Source organism: Thermobia domestica, unplaced genomic scaffold, assembly GCF_964235325.1.
Source record: "Thermobia domestica unplaced genomic scaffold, izTheDome1.hap1.1 HAP1_SCAFFOLD_231, whole genome shotgun sequence".
Classification (NCBI taxonomy): domain Eukaryota; kingdom Metazoa; phylum Arthropoda; class Insecta; order Zygentoma; family Lepismatidae; genus Thermobia; species Thermobia domestica.
The window spans coordinates 203,985-222,697 of NW_027655950.1; the positions used below are offsets into that span (position 1 = coordinate 203,985).

The 18,713-nt window shown below is 35.5% G+C and overlaps 1 protein-coding gene across 1 annotated transcript; it reads left to right on the forward strand.

Moving 5' to 3' along the window:
* The first annotated feature begins 1,338 nt into the window (after window positions 1-1,338).
* Window positions 1,339-17,368, forward strand: LOC145676582 (uncharacterized). The gene is made up of 9 exons (XM_081747417.1): window positions 1,339-1,498; window positions 5,216-5,377; window positions 8,189-8,347; window positions 11,214-11,809; window positions 12,056-12,113; window positions 14,157-14,288; window positions 15,070-15,174; window positions 15,272-15,401; window positions 17,193-17,368. Exons 1-9 carry the CDS (start codon window positions 1,361-1,363, stop codon window positions 17,366-17,368), a joined length of 1,656 nt encoding a protein of 551 aa, XP_081603543.1. The 5' UTR covers window positions 1,339-1,360.
* Window positions 17,369-18,713: the final 1,345 nt, after the last annotated feature.

Here is an 18,713-nt window from a genome sequence, read left to right on the forward strand (position 1 = left end):
GAGGAAACGGGAGAACCTCTGAAACGTCCGTGACACGGTGTTTGTCCACCATATCAATAAGCCTAATTGGCGTGAGCTGGGATCAAACCAGGAATCTCATGCACTAAAGGTGAGTTCTCTATCACTGAGCAACCACAGTCCATTAGAAGTGCTTCATGACGAAGTAATTAGCGTTTTCGCTTTTAGTTGGAAGACCCAACTTCGTTTTCTTGTGTACTAATGCATATGGTTGGGACTCCACACAAACTATACATATCCTTACCACTAAAATGGAACATATAGCTTCGGAACAATCAACTAATATAAAGACAGTTTTCTAACATTGTTTCTTGACTTGAATTCGTTGTACATTGTGAGTGAAGTAGATAACGTTGCAAAGCCTGCATTAAAATAAATTGACAAGTAAAGTAGTTCATGGTACTGTAGATAATGCAGGTTCTAGAGGGCATACATTCATTAGATACGAACGTAGATTGTGAGTAGTAAATAGTTAATTATGGATGTAGCCCAACAAACCAAAATGAAGAAGAAAGTAGATGTAGTAAACATTCCGTTACTGACCTACTTATAATAACAGTTACTAAATCAATAAAACGTTATCGATTATCAACTAATAACAGCTGCTAAATAAATAAAAAGTTATCCTACAGAAACTGTTAACAATTCAGCTACTGTTAATATGCCCTTCAATTTGCTAGTATCCATTAAAGTTTAAATTGTAAATGAAGTAAGATTATTGTTCATCATTTCAGTTACTTTACTGTAACATTTTAATCTATTATTTCTAAAAGAGAAGGAAAAAGACAAGTTATCTTTATTTACATTTATTTCTGGAATAGTATACCTCTATTTTATATTAAAATAATAATAATAATAATAATAATAATAATAATAATAATAATAATAATAAACAATGTATATAATCTCAAAACAGAACTAAATTATTTATAAATATTTCTTAAAACGAAAAGGACAATCAAATAGCAGATATTTTCTGACACGCAAAAGTATATTGCTGCACCTTTAAGGTGTCATGAAACCAACATGAAATTAACATTTGAGTCATCAGTCAAGCAGTTGTATTGTACAAAAAGTGAGTGTTATAACAAATGGTATAACGCAAAATAAAAAAAGGTCACTAACGGATGTTGTAGATACTGGTAGACTTCTCTAGAAATAAGACTCAGCATAGGAGCGCAAATAAGATTCCGATAGTTTTTTTTTTTAATTAACACGATCCATTGGATTGCATGACTTTTACTCGCGCAAAATATAAATCTAATTTGCGTTCCTAAGTTGTTCGAAAATGAACAAAATTTCCCTAACTAACGTGTTATCGCCTTTCTTTACAGATAGGACAATGTATGAGTGTATAAGAATTCTTGCGTCTGCTCGCAGACAAATCGAAGAGTCTACCCGCACATTGCTAGCGGAAGGAAGAAGATTGCAGGATGTTTTACAAGAACCAGAAGAAGGCAGAAGAAATGTCCAAGACCAGGTTAGAATCCATTTAATGACTTAGCTGATTCACAGTATAATTAATTTTCGTCAGCTTATTTACAGAATAGTATCAGAAAATTTTTTTAAAAAACTGTCATCTACAAATATATCTACACATGTCTTACAACTTGAAAAAAATATTGTGGGTTTAACACACTACTAGTACTTCCTAGGGATGGTGTAGGAAGGGATTACGTCTTTGATAAATTTAACAAAGCCTAACAAACTAAGCAATACTTCGTAACTTAAAAAAATGATGTTGGATGCCCGCACTACAGAGGTAATGGAAGTAATCTTTCTATATATAACAGGGTTCCCACTGACCCAGAAAATCGGGGAATATGAGGGAATTTGATTTTTGTTGGAGAAAATCAGGAAAATTATTGAGAAGTTCTTTAATGTGGGACAAATTATTGAAAAGTTCTTAAATGTTAGGAAAACCAAGTAGTCAATCTCAGTAATGAAGGTAACTTTGAAGTAATAAGATTATTTGGGATTTAGAGATCATGCAACATAACAATATTGAATTATAAGTCACAGATGCATCAAGTTATGTCAAGGTAGGTTGTCATGATTTGTGGTTAACTCTGAAATCAGTTGAGCTATAGCATCTTGAATGTCTTAATGTTTGGCGTGGGAGACCCGGGTTCGATCCCCAGCGAGAGCTCATGTGGTTCGGATTCCACGTTAAACAGTAGTTCGTGTCTCGTATAGCCTCGCTGCTGGAAGGGACGTTAAATTCAAAATCAACTCAACTCATACCCTTATAGCCGCTTCAAAACAAAATGATGTTCTCATTCGACCTATTTATATATATATATATATATATATATATATATATATATATATATATATATATATATATATATATATATATATATATATATATATATATATATATATATATATATGTTGTGCGCATAATCAAGCATAATTCTTCGACACATATGCACTGACTTTAATGTTTTTGTTTGTTTGTTTGTTTGAAAGAGTATTCTTTCCCGGGTGTTCCACATAAATTTCATGAGGATCTAATCATATTCTTCGGAACTAGGTCATGAAACTTTTGAATGGCTGAGTTTTCGTACTATAATTGTGTGTATGATCGCGTATAAAGTCGACATAGATGCACCTATTTTATTGATTTACTTTTTGGTTAAAAAAGTATGTTCTCATGGTTATTTTATATAAATTTTTATTAGGATTTGATGATAATCATCGGAGCTAAACCATGAAACTCCTCAATGGATAGTGTTAATATCGTAATTAATCGACTTCACTGTGAGCATGCTCACGCATAACTTCAGCACAGATGTACTGATATGAAAGTATATTTTTTACTTTTAAAGAATATACTTTCTCACAGACTTCATATAACTCTTTTCATGATCTAATGACTCTTTGGAGTTGGACTGGTCAACTCCTTCACGGCTGATAGTGTTAGTACCGTGTGTATTTTCACGTGTAATTCCGTATCGCGTATACCGATTATATATATAGATAGCGTCAACTAATCCTTGAGAGAGTCCAAGCATGTTTGTGACGTCATCTATTGACTGATTGTGGTTTCATGGAACCTCTTTCTGAACTCTGGCAATCATTTCTCCCGTTCCATATTCAATTTTCTCTGACAATAATTAAATCATTCATTTATAGGCATAAACCGTACATCTGTCTTCCCCTAAAGAGTACATACAGTATAATAAAAATTTTACAATACGAGATGTATACCAATATTACGTGCCGTTTGCCCATGTTTTCAATTTTCGAGTTACATGTCAGCTCTGGTCGTTCGGATATGAGGCTCTGAACATTAGTATGTCATTCGTGAACATGTTCGTGTTAGCCCAAAATTTAAAGTTTGGTGTGCTCTTATGTATGGTAGAGTAATCGGTCCATTTTTTCTTTGCTGAGAACACGGTTACATGGGCAGCTTACTATGACATGTTGCATGAGCACCTACTCTCTCAGATGATGGAACTGAAGGCCAAACATAACCTTCCAACACGATGGAGTACCTCCTCATTGGTCTCGAGATGTTAGGAAGTTTTTGAAATGACGTTTCCCTGAGAGACGGATTGTGGTGGTCAAGGTTAGTGCCTACGAAACCCCTGTTCCAGATCTTGCCGCACTTCGTACACAGATTGTTACGAAAACTTAACTGACTTGTTGATGCTGCTATGTTGTAGCATATATGGATAGAGCTTGAATATCGTCTCGATATCCTGAAGGCAAATAGATTGGCACGTGTAGAAGTAGTGTAATTGGCAATAAAACTTTGTAGAGATGTATAAAGGTAACCAAGGAAGTTCTGTCGCTTTTTCACTCACCACCTTCAAACCGATATGTCACCTAAAATGTACCTGCAAGATCAAAAATAATTCCCATCAGCATCGACGACCTTCTGCTAACTATCTGGAAGGCCATGGATGCCATCGCTGTAGAATTTGGTGGATCGTGAAGCGAAGAAGATACCAAGTGCATTTTGTACCTCTACTAGGGATTTGAACTGGCGTTCTCTGAGGGATTGTCCAAGGAATGGAACAGGTGATAATCGGACGGTGCAATGTTCGAGGAATATGGTGGATACAATAGTATTTCCCATCCAAGGCGCAGAATGGTGTTCCGGGTCATCCTAGCCACGTGAGGCTTAGCGTTGTCCTGTAACAAGAGGATCCCTTTGCGATTCAGAAGTGCTGGCTCCAGAGTTTTGAGTTTTTCTTGAACACGGCTCAACTGCTGACAGTACTCAGTTACATTGATCTCTGACCAGCTGGTAGCAGTTACCGGTGCACGATGCCGCGAGCAGTCCACTAAACACACAAGAAGACCTTCTGGTGCAGTGCTGATTTCGGCTGTTTTGGAACCGGTTCATAGGATGCTAACCAATAATGACGGCACCGTGGAGCTTTGTATAGGACCCACTTTTCATCACATGTCAACACCCTGCCCAGAAATTTTTCCTTCCTCAGACTTGACAGTAAAGAAACAAGTGTCTGCTCGTGTTGCTGTCTGGCAAGGAGTCAAATCATATGGGACCCATCGACCCAACTTGCAGTGCCTTCCAAGTTGAAGGAGGAGCTGCCGAATGGTTTCTCCACTCACACTGATTTGTGGTCCCAGTTCCTCACATGTCTGACCACTGTTCGCCTCAATTGCTGTCTAAAGGTCTTCATATTGTACACGTGTTGGTGTTCCGGCCCGTGGTGTGTCTTCGAGTGTTTCGCCACCGTCCTTAAACTTGTTAAACCACCGCTGCACTGTCCGCGTAGTCACGACACCCTCACTAAAGGCCTGACATATCTTCCGCTACGCTGCAGCGACGTTTGACCCTAATTTGAACTCGTACAGCATACAAGCCCTTATGACGCACTGTGGAGGTTCCATGTTCACTCTGTTCTCACGCAAGTTCACGGTGTAAGTGAACTGCCACAACCAGGTAGTATGTTGGATATACCCACACCAATAACTGACCTTTGCCTTATCTCCATTAACATTCAACTCGCGGTGTGAGGGCCATGGAACACAGACTTGCACGAAAAGCGACAGAACTTTCTTGGTTACTTTTATAGAACATATTGCAGAAAACCGCATGTCTCTATCTCGTATAGTTTACGAGCTCTGTTTCATTGTAATGGTAGAGAACTTTGTGGACACTCCATATTATACTTTATAAACAAAAAGCTTTACATTGTGTATTTATTTCTTTTTTCAGGTGGACGAATTCGTCAACCGAGGAATGGACTTGGAGCAGAGATTGGCCACAGAAGAGGAATGTCTGATGGAAACTATAAGAAGAGCGAGGATTGATATCAGTTCCTGTGTTCTGGATCTCCAGCTTGCTACTGTAAGTTGTCGCAGAACCAGTGAACACGAGGTCAGTATACTTGAATTGTTCAACATTGTATAATATTGTTGCATTAGAAATTAGTCTTTTTATCTGGATAATAACCTCATAAAAGATAAATATATGTGATTTAATGACAGTAATAAGGTGAAATGTAGAAAGCGATATTTTAACTTTCTTTAGAATTGCTTTATATGGTTCATTTTGTGTGTGTGTGTGTGGCGATTATTACAATAATTAAACATATATAAACTTAACTATTGTGATATTCTTAAAATAAATTAATAGCATATTAAGAATTAAAACATCAATTAGAATCGTCAAATAGATTTTCGTGATACATTTTTTATTATTTTTAATAAATGATACATACTATTCAACTTGTCTGCTTGAGCTCCTTCGTGGCTAAGCGGTTAGCGTACGCGCCTTTGGCGTGGGAGACCCTTGTTCGGTTCCCGGCGGGAGCTCATGTGGTTCGGATTTCACGTTAATCAGTAGGTCCCGTCTCATATAGCCTCGCTACTGAAAGGGGCGTTAAACTCAAAATCAACTCAACTCAGCTTGTCTGCGTAACTCGATTGTCAATCTGAAGACCTAAAATTTCCCCGATATCCGTATTATACATATACCCGTAACTTAATTCATGACTCCATTAATTTGGATACTCTTTCTGTGAGATTTTGTTGCCTATCACAACGTTTCTATTGCCTTGGTAGCTTGTAAATTTTGATAGGAAAATAAATGAAATTTTGTTTAATATTTAGAAATGATTTCTTTCATATGAACCAATTATTAAAAAATACATATCTTTGCTTATTCAATTTAGAATGGATTATTATTATTATTATTATTATTATTATTATTATTATTATTATTATTATTATTATTATTATTATTATTATTATTATTATTATTATTATTATTATTATAGGAAATTAAACTAAATTTACGTCCCATGATTATGCCCTTTAGGCTAAAGGAAACGGATCATTAGTGAAACTGAATGAATATGAGAAAACTGGTGGAATGAAAATGCGGAAGAACATCATGAAACTCTACAAACACGATGCTGTCCACCATAAATTCACACACTCTGTGATCAAATCAGGGTCTCGTCTCACCAGAGGTGAGCGTTCTATCAGTGAGCTCTAGAATATTTAATTACTATTCAAATATTTAAAAATTCGTGTACGAGTATAGCAGAAAAATAGATGAATTCTTTCTCTTATATATTTGAACATAGGCACTTTCTCTTAAAACAAACTTGTTAAATTTCTTCAATGTTGCCACTTGTATTTCTTTCTTGTACGTTACCTTAAAGATTAATTAATATATATTTTTATTTATTTATTTATTTATAATGGTAAAAATATTAATAAAATAAAAAAAATGAGATGAAATATTTGAGTTTTACGTCTCACGATATGCCGGCTAGGCTAAAGGAGAAGGTGATGATGAGAAATGAATAAAAATGGTGTAATGAAGAAAGTGGGAGGAAATGGGAGAACCCCAATGAAACTCATCCACACGGGAGTTGGGATCAAACCCGGGATCCCAAGCACCAGAAATGAACGCTCTACCACTGAGCCAACGCGGCCCCACAAATAAAATAGAAATTTATAGATGTTTATACAGAGGTAATTATATGATAAGTTTCATTGTCAGGTTTTAAAAATTTATTTTAAGTTACTTACTCGCATTTTTAAAATATCCAAGTACTTTATTAGGGATGTAAGTGATTGGTACGGCTAAGGTTTAATATTACGAGATGCGCCTATAAAGGTACTCGAACTTAAGCAAGGGAGGCCCAAGTTCGATTCCCGCCGGGAGCTCATGTGGTTCGGATTCCACGTTAATCAATAGGTCCCGTCTCATATAACCTCGCTGCTGGAAGGATCGTTAAACTCAAAATCAACTCAATTGAACCTAAAAAAAAGTAAAATAATACTTTTGTCTAAGATTTTTTATTAGTGCCTGTTTAAACCAGTTTTGTGCAATTTGTATTTGAGTAAACGTTCGACAAATGCACATAGTGTGATGTCGTTGTACAAAAGTTTTGAATGTCAGGTTTGATCGCCCACCACAATGTACTTCAGAATGGTGTTCTCCTGTACTGCAGTAGCCACCGAATCCTCATATTATTCTTTCTTATTGGCTTTTTTTTTTTTTTTTTTTTACTGTTCTGTTAAAAAATCAGAGACATTTGCAAAACAAACACACATCTTCCTCATTTTCAGGTCCTTCCTTAAAATTAACCAAAACTTTTCTTTGTTTATCTCGAACATGGTTGACAATTGCTGTGGAATTATATGTTTATCAAATTTCAACGATATTTCTCCATATATACCTCATTTCTTGACGTTCAATGGAGTTGTGACCTAGTATCATCCACAACACTTTTGTATCTACATCTGCAACGTTTCAATAAAATATTTATCCAATTTGTAACAAAGCATAATGTTAGAATGTTGCTCTATTTCGTTACACGTGTTTCGTACGATGACTTCACACTACATACATTTGTCGCAGGCTTATCCAGATACAGACTACATCAAACTAACAGGAAGCTTAGACAAAGGTGTTTCCAGTTTTGTTATACTATGGTTATATTTTAAAGGGAGGCAGCTGTATTTGTTAAAGTTTATAGGGATACCTCGTACTTAAATCTTAAATAAATACAAATTAACTTTAAAAAAAATGAGTATACACTTTGAGTAGACGTTAACGCTGTAGAATTGTACATATATATATATATATATATATATATATATATATATATATATATATATATATATATATATACATTATTATTAATTTTCTACGTTATTATTATTATTGTAGGAGAATAGTTCAAATTCAACGGAGAGTTTCCACTCAATTGATTACCTGGATATGACGATAGAAAACAATAACCCGGATTTGACAGACCATGAGGAAGCTATCACTGGAGACAGACGGTACTCTAGTAGTAGTACCGGTAGCTGGAGTACTGTTTCTGAGGTATGTCTGCATCAGTTTCTACTGCTTTAGTACCTTGTAATTTTTATCTTAATATTTACGAAAATAAAGGTAGCTCTATATGAACGAATTATCAGATTTCCATACTATGCTGTGCATAAATGTCGGAGTCTTATACAACAGTTCTTTCTGCCCGTCTGTCGAAAGATATCAGAACAAAAACGGTAAGAGATATCAAGAAGCATTTTTTCCCAATCATTTCAGCGTCCCAAGAATACGTTCTATCTCCTCCCTTAACTATTCGTTCAAACCGGAAGAGGTTCAAATTAACCATTTCCTGTTTCAACGTTGATTGCCATAGAACAAAAATTGTAAGGAACAGCAACAAGAGGTTTTCTGTAATCGATCATCGTCTTAAGAGAACATACCGTCACAACCTACAACACTCTACCAAAACCACAAGTGGTTGAAATTACTAGTACTTCCGGTCTTAATACTGACTTCAATAGAGCAAAAACGATAAAAGGTAAAAAGGCGTTTTTTTGCAATTGCTTCAACGTGCAAGAATAGGTTCTATCACTTCTGTTAATTCTCTATTCAAATCGGAAGTGGTAAAAATCAACTATTTCCGGTTTCAACGCTGATCACCATAGAAGCAAAACAGCAATAGATAGCAAATAATGGCTTTTTGATCTGGATTCAGCGTCCAAGGAACAGGTCTTATCTTTGATCTTATTCCTCTGTTGGAACCAGTAGTTATAGAGGTACTACTTCAAGTTTAAGTATTAAATTTGTATAATTTGGAAGTCTACCGTAGTTTCACACGAAACTTGTTTGTTTAATAATATTTCGTTTATTTAATACAGTGGACCACAGTTCACGACTCCCTCTATTCGTCCACATATCGGTTCACGAATGATATTTCGGGCTATGAACACACACCCGAACACACATTTGTATCCATGCTATCAGTAGTGCTTTCAAGCATTTGTCATACACATTATTTGTCAGGATGTTGTGTCCAAAAATTTCTTTGCATTTTTTTGTATTATTTTAGTCTTCATTATATCTAATTTAGGATAATTAAGAATATTTTCATTTATATCCTTCATCACAAAAAAAAAAAAAAAAAAAACGCTTTAAAAGATAAAAACAAAAACATGTTTCTGTGGCCTGAACACATCAATTGTGTATATTTACATTAATTTAAATGGCAAAAATAATTTTAGTTCTTAAACAGTTTACGAAACGGATTAAATTCAGGACGCAAGGGTTCACTGTATTTAATATGAATATTATTTCTTATTCAAACATTTTATTTATTATATTCTGTATAGTTGTTAAATATATTTTTCCAGTGGTATACGCAGAATAAAATCAACGGGGGAGAAGGGGGCTTCAAGGACTTTATTTCATATACTTTCAGGACTAGCGTGATTTCTATATACAGGATGTTTCAAAACAACACCGACAACGTTTAGGAGGAGATTCCTGACACCAAAATAAGACAAAAAATATAGACTAATCTGGATGAACAAATGCTCCCTTTTGGAGTTATAAGCTGCCGAAAACGTGAAAAGAATGAACTTTAAAGATCCATAGCTCTAAAACTATTGGACCTACCGTAGTCGGATCAAGACTTCACTTAGGAACTAATATGTGCGCTATTCAAAAATACATGTTTCAGAATCCAAAGGTACTCACGCAACTATTTTTATAGAGGGAGTTTAGCTACCGGCATATAATTTGAAGTGCTCACCAACTACCTCTATAAAAATTGTTGCAGAAGTACCGCACGATTCTGAAACTTGGATATTTGGGTAGAGCACATACTAGTTTCTAAATGAAGTCTTGACCCGATAGAGCTTTGAAGTTTTTTTTTTTTTCCCACGTTTTCGGCAGCTTATAACTACGAAAGGAAGCACTTGTGCAACCAGCTTGATATATACTTTTTGTCTTATTTTGGTGTCAGGAATCACCTCCCAAACACTGTCGGTGTTGTTTTGAAATAGCCTGTATATAGGGTGCGCAAAACAACACCATCAAAAGTGATACAGTATATCATTTGACGCTTTTACGTATTAAAAAACGTGAAATATACTGTGGCATATCACATCCCAGCGTACGTTATTCTCAACACGAGTAACCACGGAGCTGGCGTTCCTAAATACGTCAGATGTCCCGATTACGCATTCCGTATTTACTGTTGTCAAAGCTTACCTTTTCCCTACGTAGACTCACCTTTTAAGTCACAGTATATCTAAAAATTCTGGCGGTAGCATGTCTGGGATTTATGTCATGAGGGAATCCCTTGCCCACACATTGTACATTACTGGAATAATGTATTTTGGATGCATATGCATAACTTCCTTTACACTGGTATGAACCACCACTCCACGGTCTCTCGTGTTCGAAATAACGAGTGTTGCAATATAGCTTTTCCATACTTTTGGGCACTTTTTTGCATAGGTCCATATGAATTTTCTTTGTCTTAGTCTCGGGAATCACCTCCCAAACGTTGTAAGTGTTGTTTATTGAAACACTATATATATATATATAAAGGAAAAAGTTCGAGGTTTAACCCCCCTCCTGAGCAAGATATTACGGAAAAATTAAAATTTACTATCTATGGTGGAAGTACATGTTTTTCGGTTTTGATATAGTATCGTCAGACATTTGGGGAGTCACTTGAATTACGAGGTTCTAACCTCCGAAAAAATCACATCGGAAGCCGATGCCCAAACCATGCTCAAGTTATCAGGCTGGTAACAGCTCATGGGCTGAGGCGATTACTCATAATTGCGCTCCAACTAGGTTTCTCAAGAATTGCTAATGTGTTTAAAGTAATGTATTGTTGATGGTTGTCCATTTTATATGACTTACCTCTGTTTTTCTTTCTTTGATTTAGCACTCATATGACAACAGTAGTGATGAGAGCTTCTGTTCTCTGCTTGATGCTTCGACCTCAGCTATGTCATTGCATTCGCAGCCAGTGTCTGTACCATGGCTGAGAATGTTATATGGCTATTCGCCATACAACATCTTTGCCATTATCAACATGTCTGAGGCCCAGCGTGTCAGCGGTCTCAAGATTTTGTTGATAATGACCACTCCAGAGACTTCGGTCCTTGGAGTGTCCTTATCGTACATAATAAGTTATGAGATGTTCCGAATTGGAATGCCATGGCAAATCGTGGACTTGCCCGATTACGATCTCAGTGGCATTCCTCGAGAAGACTCTCCTATGATTAACTTCTGCAGAAGTGTATATTGCTTGTGGCGAATCCTCCAGTTCCAGAGGTGGGGAACCCCAGCAATTGCACTTCCAGAAGTAGGGGGTCAACCAGGTGAAGCTGAGGTTGAAGTGCAAGTGGAAGAAGAGGAAGGATCACACTCTAATGGCAGCCACAGAGAAGAAGAAGCTAGTGATGAAGAGAGGAGGCCTAAGGATGAAGAGAGGAGGCGTGTGTATGGACCAGTTGTTCGACCGCCTCCCCGTTCCAGGTAATACTTCAAAGTCTTATTTATTCATATATATTATTCTGAAAATTGTTGTGGGTTATGCACTTTTAGCGACCGTAGTATTTCTCATGCCCAGCTTGTTAGAGACCCGAGAATTATATTAATGGACTTAATAAGACTCAAAAACTTAATTGAAATTATTTACAATAAATTAATTTATTTTATTATTTGTTAGTGCACTAAATTGAATTTATGTTCACACGAATTCTAATTTCTTTTTTATCTTAGTTTATCTAGATTCCAAAGGATAAGAAGCTTAATCTTCCGGCGGAGACAAAGCGGAACGGTAAGACAATAAAATAGAAATTAATTTATAATCAGTAGTTTCTTATTTATTTTATTTTTTATTTATTTATATTTATGAAATTTATAAATTTATTTTTTTTCTATTTGTACTAACGCTAAGTGTAAAAATTCTGACAAAAGGTATAAATTGCGAGTGTGAAGATATTAAGATATAACTTCTGAAGAAACTAAACTGACGCTCGCAGTTCTAACTATTCGTTAATGCCGAAAAATTCAATACAAGCCGCCATCTTCTTCAGCGTATAATGGATCATTGCATCAAGAGAACCACGACCCAAATATTCTTTGCAGATTGAAAAGTTTGAAACAAATCATGTATATTATTTCGAGCTATCAGGGAAAATGATGTTATCAGCTGAGCTTTATTAGTTAATACAAACTATTTACTGAACTAATTGGTTTTATTTTTATTTTTCACCATATTACCAGCAAGCATAACTCCACAGGTAAAAAGAAAAAAATCACAATACAGATGAAACCCCAATAATTAATTGAAACAGAAACATTTATGTATTATGAATTACCATATTTGCTACAAGCTATGTAATGTTAGATGTAAGCTTAACCATATCTGAAATATATATTTCTTTTAATTATGTGATGGAAACCATAAAATGTGATTGAAAAGAGCAATGTGTGTTTATGTAAATAAATAAGCTTCTGAAGAAAATGGAGGTTCCCATTGAAAATTTCGGTATTGACAACTGGTATTTAGACGCATTCCGGAGTTTAATTTAATAGTTGGTTAGGATATACTTTAACTCAGTTTTTTTTCCTTCGCTGCTACCTCTAAAAAGGAAGAAGTGAAATTGTCATCCATACTTATAGTTCGATCTTCTATTACAGAAATAAAGCGAAATCCACTAATCAATTGTACCTTAACCCAATTCTAGAATACTCTTAGCGTTCAATGAAAAAAAAAAAATGTTCACAGATGAGAAATACACCAATCGATAGAACAAAATGATATGTGCGACTGTAAAAGGTCATGCGTAGTTTTTGAGAAAATGGAGGGAAAAAATAATTAATTTATAAACTTAAATAATTTATCCTGTACGAGAGCTTATTGAGGTAAAACGTTAAAGTAACCTTTCATTAAGCTTTTCATTAAGACATAGATTCTTAATGAGATATAGCCCGAAATTATCATGAACTCTTAATTTTTTTATTTTTATTTAACTAATATATTGTCCAAAAATAAGGCATTGGCGCAAATCCCCTCAATCTTGGAGTTGGAGGGAATGTCCTCCCAATAATCCGATTTGAAATGTGTATTTTTAGGGGTGAAAAGAAGAAATATGATATTATTTGTGTCCGACTGCTACAAAGGAAAGAGAGATTAAATTGATGTTCCTTGCTGTATAATATACAACAGGTTCACCTCGGAAATCAGATTCATCTACCGTAATATGAGTCTCTGTCTCCCCCCACCCCACCCTTCCAGAATAAGCCTCAAATTGCCCGCCTCCCAATGTTGAAGACACTTGTGCTCCCTTGATCCTCCAAAGCATTATTTTTCTACTTCATAACTATTTTGAACATCGCTTAAAAAAAGGAACGGTATTACCCGTCCCCCCCCCCCCTCCAATGTTGAAGACAGATTTGCGCCGATGGATAAGACATACATAAATCGATAGATCCCTTGGAAATGAATGAAATAATATGCTTTAAGCTAAATTCTTATGCTTAGTTTTTGGGAAAATCGAAAAAAAGGAAGATACTAACTTTTGTGGCGCTAAGAAATGTGTCGTTCTTTACCAATAATAAATGACTGTTTTTAATATGCTGGAAGAAATGGTACTACACATGTGGCAAAATTCACTTGAAATAGGAGATTGTACTTATTGTTGACACAGCACTGTTTACGCATATACTGCTGAATTCCTAGCTGTTAATGATGTTTATATGCAACTAGAGATATTACGTAGGAAATAAAAGTACAGGGGTATTGTTACAAGTAAGATGAGTCATTGATGAAACAGATTTGGACTGGAACTAAAATAACTTGATTTATATTTCGTAGGAGGAAGCAACACGAAAACGGACCACTCCACCACCAACTGAGGAACGAAGTCATCCCACCTCTCCTCCTGGGACCTCGCAGATGGATCGTGAGACGATGGTCAAAGAAGTTTTCGTGGAGGAGATCAAGGAGGTAAACTGATTTATTATTTATTTATTTATTGATTGATTGATTCCAAGGATACTAATAACAGTATTAGATTGAAGTCATGCAAATGCTTATTTTAATATTTAGTTTGCAAAACTCGCCGGTGTTGAGATAAGCCTAGAATTAAAGTCGATGTTTAGAATACTCGGATGTTGCTTTCTTTTTAACCCAACAATTGGCACGTGTATAATACCTTTGGTGTAACCACGTTTTTACCAGTGCGTTGCATCCCATTCTTCTAAAGGCTTTCCTACAAGAAGTTATTCCCAGAGGTGAGATACGAGTTTCAGCAAGGAGGGAAACCATCTTATCTTTCTTTTATCTGTAGTTACGTTGTTTATTAAACTGAATGCCTTAACTCTCAGCAATAACTTTAATTATTTTTCTTGCCTCCTTGATGATTTGATGAATTTCTGCTTTAGGAAAACCTTGACTATCTACAAACACTTGAAAATTATTTAATGTGGTGTTAATCATCTCTTTGAAAGCTGGAAAGGAAAGGAAAATAAATATATTAGATTCTCAAGAACAATACTAATATTTTCTTTTTCATAAGTGCTCCTCTATTAGGTGGAGAGGTGATTTTAACAACCAGTTCGGGCGAATCAGTGCGAACTAGCTGAATGACATCACTGATACTGATTTTTTTTTTTTTCGAAACGCAAGTAGCTTAGAATTATCATTATATATAGTTTTCTATATGAAATTTCAAGAATAATAAATAATGCTTCTCTATTCTCATTAAATTTCTATTGTTTTATTATAGCACGAACGGCGACAGGAACCAAGACCGAGAAAACAGCGACAAGAGGGCACCGAGAGGTCACCGCGAGAAGTCGATGATGATAATTTGAGAGAACACCCAGTTCAGGTAAATTGTGACTCATATATATATTGTTTGTATATTCATTATTTGTATATTTGAAAGATTGATACTATAGATTTATTCACAGAACATATTTTTACAGGAGCCGCCGTATCCGTACCCTGTATCTTGGCGAAGTAGACTCTGTTGCGTCATCAGTTGTGCAGCTAGATGCGTTGTCGCCCCGTTTTCGGCTTGTTTGGGCTTTGGAGTGGACCCGTGCGACAATTGGTGTAAGTTATTTTCATATTTTAATCTGTACAAATTAGTGTTATCACCATAAGAGTTATGATCATTAATCTTTATGAGTTAATCTTTTATGTACCAGTATACAAATGTTTACTTGGTTACACGGTGAAACCATCTTATAGCACTGATTACTGATGTTATCCATTGAACTGAAATGCAACTAATTCATACCTAGTCCAGTACATTGCAACTTTTTGTGGCAAACAAGTCTAGTTGTCTATATTTATTTATTTCAAATTATATTAATATATTTTAATCATTTAAGTTTTCTCTTGGTGAACGTGACTTCCTTCGAAATTGCAAAAGAACTTTTCGTGTTTACTGACACGTAACATCGTGACCCATCTGTCAATAGAGATCAAGCAACCTACTTCTTCCACCCTCCATTTTTTTGTTGACACAATGTGTTGTATGTATCAAAATTGGAAATTGTCTTGATCATAGCGATAAGTAAATGGCAGTTTTCCTCGTTTAATAGTCGCAGTTGGATTTTCGCATTTAAAATAATAATAATAATAATAATAATAAAAAGTGCTACTATTACGCAAGTGAACACGGTAGTTTGATTATGAACGTTTAGGTCATTAGCGAAGCCATGACTATTTATATGTCGGTCTTACTCGACTTTTGCCCGAATATCACCTATTTTTTGTGTGATTGGATGCCTACTGTGAGGAGCATCTTGGATATAAAAATTTCCACAAAGAAAGTGACTGTTATCTTATCTTGCCCGTAAACAGCACAAATTTCTTAACAGGTCTGTGCAATATTTACACCTTTACTGAAATAAAATTGGAAAATGTAGCGCAGTTTTGCGGGAAGTTCACTTATCTTCACGGCGCAATACCTTACGTCTAACTAACTAACTTCATGGCCTTGGAACCCGGAGGTTCAATGCCGCGTTCGCAAGTCAATTAGATCCAGTTTCTGTTTTGTATTCCTATTTCTGCGAGATCCATTTTAATATTGCCCTCCTATCTGCGCCTAGGTCTTCCTAATGGTTGTTTCCCGATTGATCTTCCAGTCAAGTCTTTGAAAGCGTTCCTACTTTCTTCCAGCCTGGCTACATGACCTGTCCACCTGACCCTCTTAGATTTGATGACCCTAACAATGTTTGGTAAAGCGCATAAATTATGTAGTTCCTCGTTATGAAGTTTCCGTCATTCCGCTTTCACGTTCCTCTTCGGTCCGAATATTCGTCTCAGGATCTTGTCCTCAAATATTTTCAATATATGTTCTTCCCTCAGAGTAAGCGACCATACAGCACAACAGGCATGATTATCGTTTTATATATTTTAAGCTTCAAATTCCTCGACAGAATTCGCTACGACAAGAGATTTTGAGCTGAATAAGTACGAATTCCCTGGTTTTAGTCTACATTTAATTTCTTCGTGAATATGGTTTCCGTCTATTAATATTGATCCTAGATATTTGAAAGTATCCCCTTACGTCTATTTGTAAGAATCCCATCACTTATACATCTACTAGCTTCAACTGTGAAATGACCTTAGGCCGGACACGCTGCGACTTATATACCCAGAGACTTGAGACACTAGGCCCATTTCGTACGCGAAAAGCCTACTGTATTCTAGACTACATTATATAATACTGTATTCAACATATAACCTCCCTCTAAATATCATTAGTCCCCATGAGTACTAATAGTTCCCAGATGAACCCAAGTACAAAAACTGAAATTAGAAATAATGCTATTTAAATTGTATAAAATATAATAATTCAAATCCTCATTATTTTTATATTTTTGTTCATTTTAGATCAACGAGAGGAAAGAAGAAGAAGGTGGGAAAGACAGTATGGAACCAGGGATCTTCCTCCCAACTTACTACATCTTCGCCATGAATCTCAGTGTGGCCGCTGCTTCAAGTTTTATTTTTGCCCCTGCTGCTGCTGCATTCCTTGGTGCGACGATGAGCGAGAGTGCTTCCTCTAAAGAGGAATTGAGGTAAAAAGATAAGAATATCTAAACATAATATTTCGTTTTATCAATTCGCTTTAATGTCCTTATCTGTATTATGTATTTGTAAGTCTTCGATATTTCTCTTTGACGTCTGTGTCTCGAATTTTCTGTATTACTTGTCTGCAGTTATGATTTCGGGTAATTTGACGGACTCTCAACTCGGCGACTTTTAATTCATCTTTTTCAATCCTTTAGGTTGTCATTTTGCAGAAGGGTTAAGTATTATGTTTATAAAATAAATTTAAACTACCGATCTTTTTACCTCAGAATATTCCACTTCCTCTCAAGATTACATCCATTAGACCAAAGGATGATGTACATATGTGTATATAATCTATGTAGTAATTGTAGTTACTCAAAATTCAATAGTAAGCTTTTGCTAATTCTTAACGACAAGTCGTTTTGTAGAATCTAATACAGTGAAACCTCACAATAACGGACACCTCCATAATACGGACAGATTTTATAAAACTGTTTGTATTATAATAGAACAGGAGCCTCAGCAGTGTTATTTTCTCATAATGCTTTAGTAAGCTCTTTGTTCTCAGTTTATATATATTCAGCACAAAAAATGCTTCCTTCAATTTAAAAATAAAACGTGGTCACGCTAAGTAAACAGAAATTCTCTTTTCTACAAAACATCTTTCAAATTCAATCTCAATAAATTGGTGAACCACTACACATAACATTCTTCATTTTCCTATACATCTATCCAAACTAAATTGCTTCCTGGCGTTACTCCTTCAACACTTTCTATGGTGGAGAACCAATTATAAGACCAAGAATTCTACACGAAATTTCTTTTCTTCCCTGAAAAAGTCACTACTTGTGTTTCCCTTGGTACTTGTATCTTCCCCTGCAACTCCACATAAACACATCTCTTCAATGATACTTCTATTTGTTTACAAAACGAATTTCTGCTTTACTCCCCCAACAATTGGAACATATCTTGTCTGTAACTGTCAACTTTCATTTACAGACAAATAGTTACGTCCGATCAATGCCCGTTATTCAAAGGTATCACTGTAGTAGAAAGATTTCTGCATGAAATTTATATTGTATTGAGTTTATAACAGTATTTAATGATTATTGTTACACTTTTATTCTTCAAGAAAACAAAAATCATCATTACTTAACCTCAGAAGATCAAGTAATGTTTCAAATTGTTTCATATAAGTTTCCTATAGCTCCAGTAGTACAGGACTTGTTCCAACGATTCAAATGAAAAATGTTGAACCATCCCCCCTATATCATTGACCTGTCACTCTGTGGCCTTCACATTTTGGGTCTGCTAAAAAAGCCGCTAAGGTGACAGGTT